The following is a 14801-nucleotide window of genomic DNA, read 5'->3' as shown; positions in this document are numbered from 1 at the left end:
TTAGTCGGACTCATGCAAGAAGGCATGGTTACCTGTTTGTGATGCGAACTAAAAATAGGAGTTCAACAACAATACCAAACAGTGTACATGTACTGTGACAGCTCTAGTGACGAGTTCTGGTGTCATGATCGGAACCTGACCAGGCCCAGCCGCAGTGCCCACTGCCCATCCCGGCGCTGTACATTTGTTGTAGCTCTGGTGTTTGCCTTTCCGTCCTGTGGATACGCATAGATCATCAGAGTCGCGGTTCCGGAATTCCCATCCCGGTTTTATTTTTAGAGAAATTAGAGTCGTATTGTGTGTCCCTGCCTAGCCTAGCGCCTCCCTAGCTCAGTGATTAGCCGGTGAGTGACGTCACAACCTGCGCAGATGCAGCTGTGCTGTCAGTGCCACATGATGCCACTGATGTGCCATCATTGATGGCACATCCTCCACTCCAGGTCCGGGCATGATTATGGCAGCTGAAATGGTAGGAATTGGACAGATGAGATAATACGTTTCTTCAGAATTCCTAAACTCCATTGCAGCGTATTTCTTGCACTTGAAAACACCGCCATTCCAGCAACAGGCAATGCCCTGATGATGCCCAGTGGGCGAAATATTGGCAAAGTTATTATTTATTTGGTGCAGCTGAGAGCCTGTTGCCGGAATGACGGTGTTTTCAAGTGATGAGATACAATCATCATGTATACGTGTATGTACTTGTAAGTAATTATTCCACATGTACATAGTGACCTTCATCTTCCCTACAAATACATTGTAGATCTACGTGTTGTAGACTACAGTCCATTCATAAAAAGATGGGTCCTGGCTCTGGCGAGCTCCCGTATTTGGCAATTTTTCGTGATTTCATCGTACACAGTGCAGTGCTGCGAACTTTGAAATTTGAAAAAGGGTCCAAAAAGGGTGCCTGAACTGGGGTTCGAACCGCAGAATGCACTGTTGCAGGCGGGGTCAAACGGCCTGGATTTTGATGGTTTTTCCCAGTTCAGTGCTTTTGGGGCAAAACCTGGCCGAAATCCTATTCTTGCTATGGCTTGCTTTTTGGACAAAAAAACTTCAGAAACATAATTGGAAGAGGATTCCATATGGGATTGCAGAAAAAAATTCTAAAAAAACTCAACGTTTGACCCATTTATGACCAAAAGCTAGAAGTTCATTTTTTTTCTGAATGGACTGTACAGTCATAGTCTAGTGTGACACTTGACATGTACTGATGTAGCCCAGGCCATGGCGGCGCGCGGCACTGCGCGAGACAAGACCTGATTGATTCCTAGATCCTGCCAGTGCACTCATCACACACCCAGCGGCTCAACGAGTCAAGCTGCGCGATTGCGACAGCTGTGCTTGTTGTATGCACGTTGATGCCGCTCTGCAATCTTCAGCCTTTGTTACTTTGTGGCATTGGCATTGTTGTACAGTTCGTGCCACATCTGCCACACGACGATTGATGTACACTGCACTGTCCAAATAAAAATCATGAAAAATAACACAATCGTACTACAAAAGTAGTACAAAGACTGACATGACAAGTCATGTAGAATGCGGATAGTCGAGCGGTACCCAGGTATCCCTGTACCTGCCAAACCTAACACGAGATCCGCTTTGTCATCCTGGTGCCGACCGGGTGAGAAGTAGCTGTCAGTGAGAACGCGAGCAACAGCCTTTGAGTTTGACTGGTTTGAGTATGTCGAGTCTGACGCTGTGAACGCAGATTTTGCATGTACACCAGCTTTTACCCACACGGTGATCATGAATGCAGTATGCTGTTGCGTGAATAACACCGATCGGGTACTGAGTGTCAGTGAGTCTACCGACCCGACGTGGTTCGCACAAGATCATCATCACTTGCAGCAGCAGCTTTTCCGCGTCAAGCTGACACTTCGTTGCAGCGAACAGGCTAGATCGCTGCTGCTGCGGCGGCTTCGCTGGCAGTCTTTCTGAACGTTGAGCAGGGTATGGTCACAACATCCATGTGTTGCAGAAAATCTCAGAGTGCTGGCTAGGTAAGGCTGGGAGTGGGAACCCGCTGGCCTGGTGCAGCTGTCGAGGAGATTTCTGTGAATGTTGTTGCTGATGGGCAGAGGAATGGAGGTGTGTGGTCGGTTAGCTACTACTACTACTACTACTAGTACTGGGTAAGTGCAGCGACAATGTGGCAGACGCGTTGTGCTACTCAATGAGTTGGACAAAAATATTTTGTGCGTCTGTTGTGTTTCATGGAAGAGATTGAGAGGCGCGTGTTCCGTTCCAATCGATTTAGGAACCCTCTGTGTATCAATAAACTAGCTATGCAGTCTAGTCGATATTGTTACACAGCATCGACTGGCGATTTGTTTGTTTGTTTTTTCACCACGAGGTAGTCTACCCCGCGGGCTGGATATTACCAAGGCAGTCTGTCCGTTGTGAAAATTAATGTCAACGCGCCGCGTGGCACTGTGTTCCAGTAAGCATCTGACCTAGGTGCAGTTCCTGTTCTACGGTGTCGAGATTTGACTGTGAAATTGCTCCCAGCGAAGCAGCTAAAGAAGTGCCGCTGCGAATCCTGGATCGGTGGTGCGGGAGTGTGTTGTACCGTCTACTCTACTGTATAGCCCATGGTATTTCCTCCGAGTCCTAGGTCAGCCGCGGCGTCGTCGTTCGTGATGACGAGCCGTTCCGTAGCAGCGCAAGGAGTACTACAACTATACTATTGCTGCTGTTGTGGCCCAGAGTTTCGTTGCTTGGTTGGTGTAAGGTCGATGAACCAAATGGCAAGTTTGTCTAGTTCCAAGATATCGACCAAAAAAATGTTAAAGCCAAGAAAGAGATGAGGAAAAGAAAAGAGAAGAAACATTTTTTTTGTATAAATGTATCTGTGTTAGGTGGTGTGCGTACGTATGTTGTCCCACTTGTATCTCATGTCATGGACTCCAAATTGAGTAATTTTAAAATTGAGTAGAAATAAAGGAACGCCGCGTACACATATTAGATGGGGAACGGCGGAACCGTAAACACGCACTCGCATATGCACACGCTAATGCATGCACACATACCCATGGGTGCGTGCGTACGTGCGCGCGCACACACATACACAACATATGCGCGCGCACACTCCTACTCCTACTCCTGACTGAAGCGATGATAGGAACAAACCATGTTAGACATAGCAACTTGTGCTGGGATTACGCCATTCAACAGCTTGCAAGGCTGATGAATTGACCGCCACTAATTTTAACCTGGTCTACACCACACGGCTGGCACACACACACGCACACACACACACACACACACACACACACACACACACACACACACACACACACACACACACACACCTGTGCTGTACCTTCCTGTTTCCAGTTACACGTCCCCTGAGTTCTTATTGCTTATTCCCCAGCCTTGGGGAGACGAAAGAGAAGTTATTCCCGCAGCTATGCTAGACGTAACAGGCTACAGCAGGGGTAACCCGGGTCCACAACTTTAGTGATGAGCTGCCCAGTTACCACATATCACCACCGATCAGGATCAGCTTGCCAGTATGCGTCACATATGCACACTGCATGCACACCGGGCATTTGCTGTAGCTGGGCATTGTGGTCATGTGACTTCAGTGGCGTAGGCTATCTGGTGCCTGGCATGCCTGGGGCCGAGGTGGGTTACGACAGGAGTGTCCTCAAAACTGTGTCGCACTGCTGTGCTTGGCTTACTTTGGGCACACAGAGCCTAAAAGCACTGCATCCCCTTTAAAGCAGCCCACACTTGACTAAACCCCTATATGTCGTATGAAGACACGTGTCCTGGATATCCAGTACGTATTCCAGACTAGCGTATACATCCCGTGGAGAGTTTTGTGTAAGCGGATGCTGTCCTGTACACGGCCATGCATGTAGTGCGTGGCAGTTAGTGTGTTTCTGTCTGTCTGTGTGCGATCACAACAATGGCGCAGATGGGCACTCACAGCGAGGGCCCTCAGAAAGAAGATCTCGCACTTCGTGATTTCAATTGCGACATAGTCGAAACAGGAACTTGTTTTGCTGGTGGGTATATCACTTTAATGCACAGAAATGCATCGTTAAACAATTATACGAATGGAAGACCTAGCAAGAACTACAGGGCATAGAATGAAGCCACATTTGTGCTACAACTCTCACGGTTATACACGTACGTCCGGTGCTGATATGGGGTAGCGGAGTTTGTACAGGCACAATCACCGGTCATAGCCCATGCGAGCAGTTTGAAGTCTCGCTTTAGGTCTGGATGCGCCGTTGCGTTTGTAAAGAGCTTGTCTTCCAATGCGGCAGGAAGCAATTTGAAGCTTCACTGTTGTGGCCGTATACACAGTGGTATAATTACAAAGAGGGAGTAGTACATTTTTGTTTTTTTTGTGCATGCACACGTGTGCACACACACACACACGCACGCGCATACACAGATCAACAGGGAAAGAAAACTCAACTCTCGTATGTTTTTTAAAACCGAGTCTATTAATTTTGTGTACGGATTTCATGTTCGTGGCACCGGGAACCTAAACCAGAGTTCACATGTGCATGGAGTTCGGAAATCCACCTGTGGATAGTTTGTTTTAACCTGGAGAAGATCAGGACCAGGGAGTGATATCATCCAACAAGATGACATGGACAAGTGCATTGTGAAAATTAATGATATAAGCTTTGCTCCCTAGCTCCCCACAATTTATTGGAAACGTTTGGCCTGGCACGGGGAAACATGGATGCAGGGAATAGATTTTCGGTCTTTCTCCATTTGGTGGCGTTGGGTCTGATCTACTCACCACCCACCGCTTTTTTAGGAGCTGGATCTGCGCTTTGATCCTAGAGGGTTGTGGCGTTCCTACGGATGCAAAGAACTCTGTCTAATTGAGTCTCACGCAAATTATGATGTTCTTGCTCCCTAACTTCCCTGGCTCTTGGGTCAGGGTCGCTGTATCCTACATCGCTATTGTGCTGTCGTTTTTGGCCCAGCAAGCCATTGATCGTCGGCAGCACACAACTGGTACTGACTGACCTAGGCTCTCCCGGCCGGGGACCCACTGCTGCATGTTGGCAGAGGAAGAGTGCACAACAGCATGTAACAATAGGGGCTTACCCACCACATACAGCACTTCGCAATGCTCTGTGTGGATCCTATTAGACCCAAAAGTTGTTATTACAAATGCACACCTTTTGTTGACTTGTGACTCGTTGTGCCACTATTAGGGGTGAAACGAATGTGTCAAAGGTTCGAAGAACCTTCGTTTTCATTTGAAACAAACCTTCGTTTTCATTTGAAACAAACCTTCGTTTTCAATTCAAAAGAAGGTCGACACATGATTTCTGCACACACATGCACTGATCTTCCCTGTATACACGTTTACTGTACCGTAGTTTGTACAGTCGACTAGTTTTGTTTCCACTTGGCTCCAGGTAGGTGCCACTGCAAGTCCATAGTAGGCCACGGACTGCGCTTGAGCGTGGCCATTCCCGGCCACGGTGTGCAGAAGTGGTCTTGGGCAGTTTGGGGTGCAAACTGCGCAGTGCAAAGGCTATGGGCGTGCCAATTGTGGTGACTGCATAGCAAATATGTGCACAGTCATGTACTTTGTAGCCTGAGAGCACATGCACAGAGTTTGCTTCAACAGGAACTGTGAACTGGTAAAAGAATCCTTCGACCTTCGACATCTTTGTTCGTTTTGATGGAAAAGGTTCGTTTGGCAAATTGAGACCTTCGTTTCACCCCTAGCCGCTATCTTTCAAACCTTATATCGTGTTGCCATGGGGGGGGGGCAGGTATTTGTTTGAAGGAGAATAACTAAACAGCTGCAGTTGCCTAAGATCATAACAGAGAATGGAAGTGAGTTTTGTATAGTCGAAAAAGAGAATAAGGTATACAGGTGGGGCCTGGCACTAGGGAGACAGAGATTTCGGTGTTCGACCACTTTGCGGTGAATATTATCTACTCACCTCCCACCGCTTTAGGAGCAGCATCTGTGCTTTTATCCTGAGTGTAGTGGCGTTCCTATCGATGCGGAAAACTCACTTTGGCTGGGTCTCATGAGAGAGCCGTGAGCCTTTTCAGAAAGGGCAAAATACAGACTGTCTGGACATTATAGCAATGCTGGAGTGTGTGCGGGCACATGTGTGCTTGGTGTGTTGGGTGTAATTCAGTCGTACGAAATATTTTCCCTCGTGTACACAAACAATCCTCATGAGCAAAACCAGCGGCTTAGACGTACTTGTCTGCCGTGATGCTCGGTCGACTAAGTCCACGGTTGTCGGAGGACCGATACAGCTAACTTTAGCTATTGGAAAGTGATGATGTCAAGACAGTTACGTTTTTAACAGTCAGGTTTGTAACATCAGTGCAGGGAACTTGCCTGCCGGGTGATTGAATTTGTATGACTGCGGTGAGTAGAGGCGAGGTTTGGAGCCCCTGGACTGGTCCTGCACACTGTAGTGGCTTGTATTAAAGCCTGTCTCGTATGGAAGCCAATTGTTTTGAATACAAGCCTGATTTTCAAGATACACTGGTGGCATATATGCCTGGTTTTAGTGTTGACATACACAGAAATACCCGGTTCGAATAGAAGCCTGACTTGAATAGAAGCCTAGCGCTGACATCGGCTTCCACAGGGAAAGGTCCGGCTGTAATACCCAACATTACACGGGTATATGTATGTACCAGTGTCAGTGTTCTATGCACTGGATACCGGACCTCTTATCCACGTCATGACTCAGCCAATCCTGGCAATCAGTACTGGCTGCCACCACCACCGCAACCATGTCATGCGAACGTGGCTAGACAAGACACTTTGAATGTGTGTCTGTTCGGACAAATGTACCTGCCCCTCGGCAGTGGGTGTGTCATGTTTTGCTAGGCTGTAGGCCGACTGGTTCATGCAAGTACAAGTAAAGTGTGCACGTCCTCGTTACCACTGGCTATACAATTGTGTTGAGAAACACAATTGTAGCTTAGGATTGGTTCATGGCATGCTCAAACACCAGGAAACTCCATTCGATTTAGACGCAAATCAGGGCTTGCTACTGTGCTTGTCTGCTGCCCAGCATACCGTGCGGGGGGGGGGGGGGGGGGGGGTGATATTAGGCATGTTGAATCTTGGTAGCCGGGGAACCACTTCAAATGCACTGTGGGTTACGCCCCGTTTGTCGTACCACTGTTGTGCATTCTTTAGTATGCCGGCTTGTGACGAGCGGCGGTGCAGCGGAGCCGCAGTGGAACCCGGCCCTTAGTATGCCGGCTTGTGCTGGGCCAGGTGTGGGGCTTAGCCAACTTGTGATGCACAAAGGTGATCACGGAATTTAACTTGCTACACAAGCTGATGGGGACTGGGAGTTATGGATCCCGCATCTTCCGGAGTATGAGCCACGCTTTAAATACTCGTACTCGTAGTTCACCTAAAACACAGTTGGTAAGGCCTTTACTACGATGATCGAATGAAGCATGCTATACAAGGTGGATGTCTGCATTTCGTCACAAAAAATCTGGGTACGGCTGTTATTCCAATGCGGCTTATACTCCGGAAAATACGGTACTTGATAAGGTTACCTGGGCCGGTCACCGGTACCAGGCTGCATGATAACACAAATATAGCCACCAGAGTAGATAGAGAACTGATTGCTGTGCTGGAGGCGATGTACATGTATATTGCCAAGCTGAAACTTGAACTGTGCGTGCAAAAGAGGTAAAATCCTGCTCAATGAAATCCAGTCGCGTCACTCAAGTACACACCGGGCGGTGCACAGCCCTTAACCTGCGAACACTGCGCTGCAGAATGATGCAAGGCGCGTACTTGAGTGGCGCGACTGGATTTCATTGAGCAGGACTGTATGTGCGAAAGGTGTCACTGTGTTTTTAAATTTTAGTACCTTTGTCCCCGCTGTGGTTTGATTTGTATTGAGAGAACTGATTGAGAGCACACATGGTTCTGCTGGGCACTGGCCAGGCCAGTTGTGGCCGTGAGCGGTGCAGTAGAGCATCGGAGATTGGCGGTAGGACTGGTGTGGTGTATGCACCACCACAGTCCCAGTAATGCGTACTGTGTGGTGTGAATGTGGGTTACACGTACGTCGCTCCTGGCGGGTTTGCGCAGCCGTAGTGTAGGTTCACGTTTTGCAGTTATTTTAATTAGTGATATTTTGTATTTTGAAACTCGGATGTTGGGCCAATAATAAATGTAGAAAGGAATATAGTCTCTAGTTACAGTGGTGGACAGTTACTCTTAATTCCCGTAGCTATGCAGAAGACGTTACATCAGTAACGTCTGGCGCTAGCCAGGGTCCACACAGCTTTAATTTGGTATTTGTTTGTTTGTGTGTTTGTTTGTTTGTGTCACGCCTGGCGCTATCCGTATCTGACGGCAAAAAAGCATAGGATGTTATAAATTTTTCAATTCTCCTATTTTTTTCAGGCATATCCTGGGATTCGAACCCGCACTATCGCCCTACATGCATTCCCCCATACACTTCGCATTCATACCCATTCTTCCAAGTTGTTTCATGTTATTATCTTGCGTTTGAAAGCCCTATTTGAATATTGCAGGCAGCTGTATGTGGCCAGCTGTGTTTGATGGTACGGTACGGTACGGGAGACGGTGTCGTATTACCCTCGATCGTACCTGTCCCGTACCTATCCCCTACCGTACCGTGCCATCAAAGACGGCTGGCCACAATGCATATTCAAATAGGGCTTTCAAATGCAAGATCACAATGTGAAACAACTTGGAAGAATTAGTATGTATGCGAAGTGTATCGGGGGATGCATGCAGGGCACGCGATAGTGCGGGTTCGAATCCCAGGTTATGTCTTAAAAAAAAGGAAATTTTAAAGAATTTATAACATCCCTATGCTTTTTTTTTGTCTAGGTCATCAAGGCAAAAAAGCATAGCGTAGGGCCCTGAGCTTCCAAGCTCTCTCGTTCGTATCCATTATGTCCTTTTCCTTTCTACAGATATGTTGTATGCTTTGATTACACAGTATTGTAAGTCAGAACGACACCAAGTAAACTCAAGTCCAGTCGTGTTGTCGTGTGCTCATGTTTTCATTGGGTAGAACATAACAATTGTGGTTTAGGATACCCTGGCAAGTAGTAATCTGTTCTGACCAGCGTGCTGAATACAGACGCAATTCACATCACAATACAAGACCGCCGGAACGGAAAATTTATGCTCTTTTGCTATCGTAAGGCCGGTGGACCTTTAAGTGATGTGTGCATGTGAGCCCGAATGCGACACTCGAAACCTCGGGTTGTCATCAGTATTTCCTGTTTGTTGATATCTAAGACATGCTCCCTGCCATGTTTGCACATCTGGAACACAAGTGGTTTTCAGAGTGAGAAATGGCATCACAAACACGGTGTGTCCTTGTGTGCCACGGGGTTTCTTGCAGAGAGCTCCGTGCTACAGTAAAACGTGCCCTAACCATACGCCCGTGGTGCAGCGGAAACTGTCCTGATGTGACAGGATTCAGCTTAATCCAGGGGTGCACGTTCGATCCACACCACTTTGGTACATGACAGTCTATACAGGAATCCGCTTGGTACAGGGTCCGGCGAACACAGGTTTAACGGTAGTAGCACGCTAGGCTAGCGATGCACTGGTTTGAAACAATGCTCTCTAACCGCTAGTAACCCCTCCTGCCTTAGCTAAGTGGCAGATCTGTCAATAGGTTTGCTAGCCTCCTAGTCTAGTAGTTATGCTCGGCCTATTTTCTGGGCCACTGGTCCACAGTGGCAATTATGAACTGAGCGCCACTGGTCCGCAGTGGCAATTGTGAACTGAGCGCAGACAAGGCTATTTTACAGATTCCTCTTCTTTTTTTAACTTTGGCCAAGGGATTGCGGCATAGTGGGTGATTTTGCTGTTGGTTGTATTCCGTACCGAGAGCAGGCCAGGACAGGAAATCATTTGTAGTTGTACATTGTGAGGCTGGGTCCGATCTACTCATGCTTGTACACTGGAGTAATGCTGGAAATCTGCTGGACCAGCACTAGCACTGGCTTATGCAGCCCACATCCTCACCCCCCCCCCCCCCCTCCCTTCCCTTTCTTCCTTGACCAGCACTGGCTTTTGCAGTCCATACCCTTCCCCCCTCCCCCATTTCCTGTCTTCATGGAGTGCTTGTTGCCTCTTCCCCCGTGGAGTAGGCATGTAAAATACAGTGGAACCTGTCTAAGCTGGCCGCTCGATGGACCTTACAAACGTGGCCTCTGTGTACAGGTGGTCTCCTTATCCGCAGGGTCATTTGACTGGAAATACATGTGCATGTACATGTTGTCCCTGCCCTTTTGGCACCTGTGTGCCCCTTTTGGCACGTTGGTGCGGACCGCGCGCGGATTGCGCCGGTTGCATGATTATCGTACATGTTCTTGTTGTTGTGCGCATGCTTGCATGCTTATCGTGCGCATTCTGGTTGTTTTGGGTGCCTTCTTCCTGAGACTCTCCTTGGAGTAAGACGAAAATAATCTGTCCTCTGAGTGTGGCGTATGTGTGATGTATGACTAAGAGAGTAATCGGAAGGGCTATCGTGCGAGGGATAAAACCCCCCGACGACATACATGTACATGTAGCATCCCTTGGCCCTAATTGTAGTGGTGGTCTCGGACAGGTGGTCGTCTCATCAGAGCGGTCACCTTTAGAGGTTTCACTGTAGTAAAGTTCGCATATCCCCGTTGCCACCAGCTGTACTATAGATGATGTGCTAAATAACGTGCCACTAGACTTGGGAGGGCATTGTACACCAGTTGCATGCAAATCATACTACAATGTGTACACGGTAGGCCCTGAGCTCTGGAGGAGCACTAGTCACAGATAACCGTACAACTTTGAACTTTATTATGCAACGCCCTCCCAAGTCTAGTTGCATGCTTTTTGGCATATCATCCATTGTGCTGAGAAACACAACGAGCGTCGAGTAGGCATGGTTATCAAGTGAAATAAGTGAAACGGCCGATGATGGTAATTTACCGTTCATATACTGCAGGACCCTTTGCACAGCTTCACACGTAGGAAATAGTTGTGAGCATCACTGGCTCGCACTCGATTACTGCCAACTGCATTTCGAAATTTCATTCCGCGGAAAATATTCCTTTTTTGTTATTTCGATCGAAAGGAAATGAGTTTTGACTGTGGAATGTGTGCTACTGTAACTAGCGGGTCTTCTTATCACCAGTTCCCAGTGTATAAAGAACATAAGCATATCTGGGGTGGGGGGTTGGAATAAGGATATGAAACCATTTGTCTTATCATTGGTTTTTCGATGTGTATGCGTGTGTGTTTCTGTCTGTCTGTTTGTTCATGCGTGCATGTGTGGGTATGACCGTGCGCATGTGCTTGTGCTGTTTGGCATGCCTCGTCTGCTTCTCTTTCTCTTTCTTCTTCTTGTGCTGCTCACAGACTGTGCTTGTGACGACGATGTGTTGCTAGCAGGCAGCTCCACAGCGGCGGAGACTGCGGCAGTGGAGCGGGCCCCGCATGCTCACAAGGCGTTGGCGGCGCGCACTAGCAGCAGCGGCAGCAGTAGCGCTGGTGGCCTGCTGTCCTGTTGCAACGCTATGGTGCGAGTATGTCGTGGTTCGCTGAGTGCTCGACACATCGTGGTGTTTGGCTCTCTGATAGTCTGCGCTCTCGTGTTGATAACCAGCCGAAACAACCTGTCTCCTCCTCGTGATGCCAGTGCTCACCTACGCTTACCCAACGCCGTTAATAGAAAGCTTGTCCAGGATGATATCGACGAGCTCGATGATTCAGTCAACGCCGTCGTCCGCAGTCCAATACTGTTCGTCGACGTGTACTCGGAGCAAATTGGCAGATCGGTCAACAACTTTGCCCGCCTGTTGACCTTGTCGAAGAAGATGGGACGTCGCCTGGTGGAGCCGTTTGTGCACGGCTCCCGCCTGAGCGGCATGGAGCGGAGAGACATCAGCACCCCACAGGCGTTCTCGCACTACTTTGACCTGCGCGCGCTCAATCGCCTGCTGCGCCGGCGTGGCATAGTGCCGCTTGCGTCCTACCAGGACATGTTCAGTGCCTGCCCGCACGGCTGGGACCTGGTGCTGCTCATACAGAATCAGGACGTGTCGCTGAGCCGGCCGGAACTGGGCTCCGTCCGCAACCGCAAGAAGGACGTGACCGAGTGTCGCAAGGCGGCGGAAAGCAGTGCCGACGGCTACGCCGAATGCCCCGTGCTGGTCAGGATGGCACGACTACTACCCGAGCAACGGCAGGCACTGAAGAACAAACGACGTGCAGCGCGGCAATCGGTCGGCAACTCCGTCCCCGCTCGCGGTATTGTTATCAGCGCCGCAAAGTTCCACAGCATATCAAAATTGAACGAGCTGATGAAGGATTCCCAGTGCGCCAGTCTACAGGAGTGGGCGGGAGAGGGTGATCGGCGCGCGGAGTTCAGTGACCTCACGCCGACCGACATGCAGAGTCAGGTCCGACCGTACGAGCTCTATCACTCCGAATTCATCAAGGGAAAGGCGCGCGAGTTTGCCGCTGAGCACCTCAGCGCAGCGTACATCTCCGTCCACCTTCGCATGGAGAAGGCCATCAAGCTCGGGCAGAACATGCAGCAGCTCAAGAAGTGCGTTCGCTCCGTGGCCGAGGCCGTTGCTAAGCTGGTCAGCACGAGAACTGGTGGTGCAAACCGAGGCGTATTCCTGGCTACGGATCTCGGCGAGCACGGTTCAGACACGCTGCACAAGCACATTGACGCCAAAAACCGTGCGGAACTCCTTGAGTACACGCAGACCACACTCAAAGACGCAGTGATACCCACCGATTTTGGGCTGACAGATCATGGAGCGCGTGCAATGGTCGAATCCGAGATTGCAGCCGGCGGAGGCGAGTTAATAGCCGTCGGAGGTGGAAACTTCCAGGAGTGGATGTCGGTGCTGTTTCGACTGCACAGCGGTGGCAAGAGCGCTACCAAAATGTGTCTGCAGACAAAAGTACCGCCGGGCTGGGAGCTGCAGGAGCCTAGATGATGAGCACTGAACTGTCTCTCTTGACTGGTAAGAATCAGCCTGGCATGTTTGTGTGTTGTGTGTGTGTGTGTGTGTGTGTGTGTGTGTGTGTGTGTGTGTGTGTGTGTGTGTGTGTGTGTGTGTGTGTGTGTGTCCCATATGGTGCAGTGGTATGTGCAGCGATTTCCAATCGATAGGTTGCGGGTTCGATTCCCGACGATTATGGTCACACACGTCTTTCTTCTCTTTCTCAGACTCTTCCTGACTTTTCTTTCATTCTCCTGGGTGGTTACCAACAGCCAGTGCATGCCGGAGTATGTGGTGTGATGTGTCTGCGGGGAAAAAAAAGACCAAAAAAGACAAAACAATTTATAGGGATTCACTGGCCAGAAAAAGTCACTTCGAATAGCTGTATGGTGTAGACCAGGCTGAATAGTGACGGTCAATTCTTCAGCCTTGCAAGCTGTTGAATGGTGCAATCCCAGCACAAGTTGCTATGGCTTCTGCCGTAGCATTGCTATCATCGCCTCCGGCGATGGGTTGTACTCGGTGATTGTGTTAGCTTGGACCGATTGACCAATGCCACTGGCAAGGGTGTAGGTACCCCTACTCCCTCAAGAGTGCTGAGCTCCACAAGTCATAATTATACTACTCCCTCAAGCGTGCTGAGCTCCACAAGTCATAATTATACTACTCCCTCAAGAGTGCTGAGCTCCACAAGTCATAATTATACTACTCCCTCAAGAGTGCTGAGCTCCACAAGTCATAATTATACTGTGCTGCTCAATGAAATCCAGTCACGTCACTTAAGTTTCGCAGCCTGTGAACACTGGGCTGAGAATTGGTGCAAGGTGCAAGCTTGAGTGACGCGACTGGATTTCATTGCGCAGCACTGTACTTGCTATGGGGTGCGGCAACGGCAAAACTCACCATGATTGTGTGGTGCAGTGTTTACTATAGGGGAGTTGCGTTCCGACCTCTGATTAGGAGCTTCAATGTGATCCGATGTCTATGGGAATCATGAGTGTGATCTCGGCGATTGTTAGAGACGACAGCTAAGAGTTTTCTCTTCTTCCTACTTATTTCGTTCTCTCCAAAGAACTGAAAATTGACCAAGTTACGATAGTTTGAAGTTATTTGAAAAGTGTGGAATTTATCGATCACCCGTGATCAATAAAAGTATGTGCCGTCCGTAAAGGGTTAAATTGACCTCGTGCCAATGGCTACTGGGACGGGCATGTGTGGCCGTATGCAAGTGTGTGTGTGTTTGTGTGTGTGTATGTGTGTGTGTGTGCACATGCGTGTGTGTGTGTGTGTGTGGTGTGTGTGTGTTTGTGGTGTGTGTGTGTGTGTGTGGTGTGGAGCCAAGATGACCAAATCCTGACGGTAGATCTACTACATTATGCTCACATTGCATGTTGTGCGGTCAACCCGTGCTCATTGCTCCTTCGAGTGGCCGTGAGCTGCACACATGATTGGTGGGCCAATAAGGAACCAGATGGAACATTATTTCACTCAACTTCTCACACGCACGTGTGTCACTAGCTTTGGTGCTGTCTGGTGCTTGGGGGCAGGCCGAGTCATAGTTTAATCAACCCAACTGTCATTGTCAACTTGTGTGTTATGTGTCTGATTGTTTGCCTGTGGTTGTTTGCGTCTTGTGTTTGTTTACGTGTGTGTGTCAGTGTGTCAGTGTGTATGTGTGTGTGTGTGTGCGCGCGCATGTGTGTATCGTGGCATTGTGTGTCCTCCACACCTACGTCTCTCTTCAGGTCTGTCCACACTCTGGAAGCCTTTCTGACTGAGCTTACCGCGAGCCCGATCTCACTCCGCGTACCCTG

General features: G+C 49.1%; 1 protein-coding gene across 2 annotated transcripts in view; it reads left to right on the top strand.

The window, feature by feature from the left end:
• LOC135819215 (uncharacterized) overlaps positions 1–14801 on the top strand; it is a gene marked incomplete at its 3' end in the record, with an annotated part of 105672 nt that extends 90871 nt beyond the window's left edge. Inside the window, 3 exon segments of one of the 2 annotated variants that reach the window (XM_065332379.1) lie at positions 1822–2138; positions 11387–13008; positions 14733–14801. In XM_065332379.1, the coding sequence (XP_065188451.1) occupies positions 11545–12981 (1437 nt within the window). In that variant the 5' untranslated portion in view covers positions 1822–2138; positions 11387–11544. 2 annotated transcript variants of the gene reach the window in all.

The sequence above is a fragment of the Sycon ciliatum genome, chromosome 6 (assembly GCF_964019385.1).
Source record: "Sycon ciliatum chromosome 6, ocSycCili1.1, whole genome shotgun sequence".
In the NCBI taxonomy this organism is placed as follows: Eukaryota; Metazoa; Porifera; class Calcarea; order Leucosolenida; family Sycettidae; genus Sycon; species Sycon ciliatum.
The sequence above is the reverse complement of the archived record's forward strand: the minus strand, read 5'-3'. Positions and strand labels throughout refer to the sequence as shown.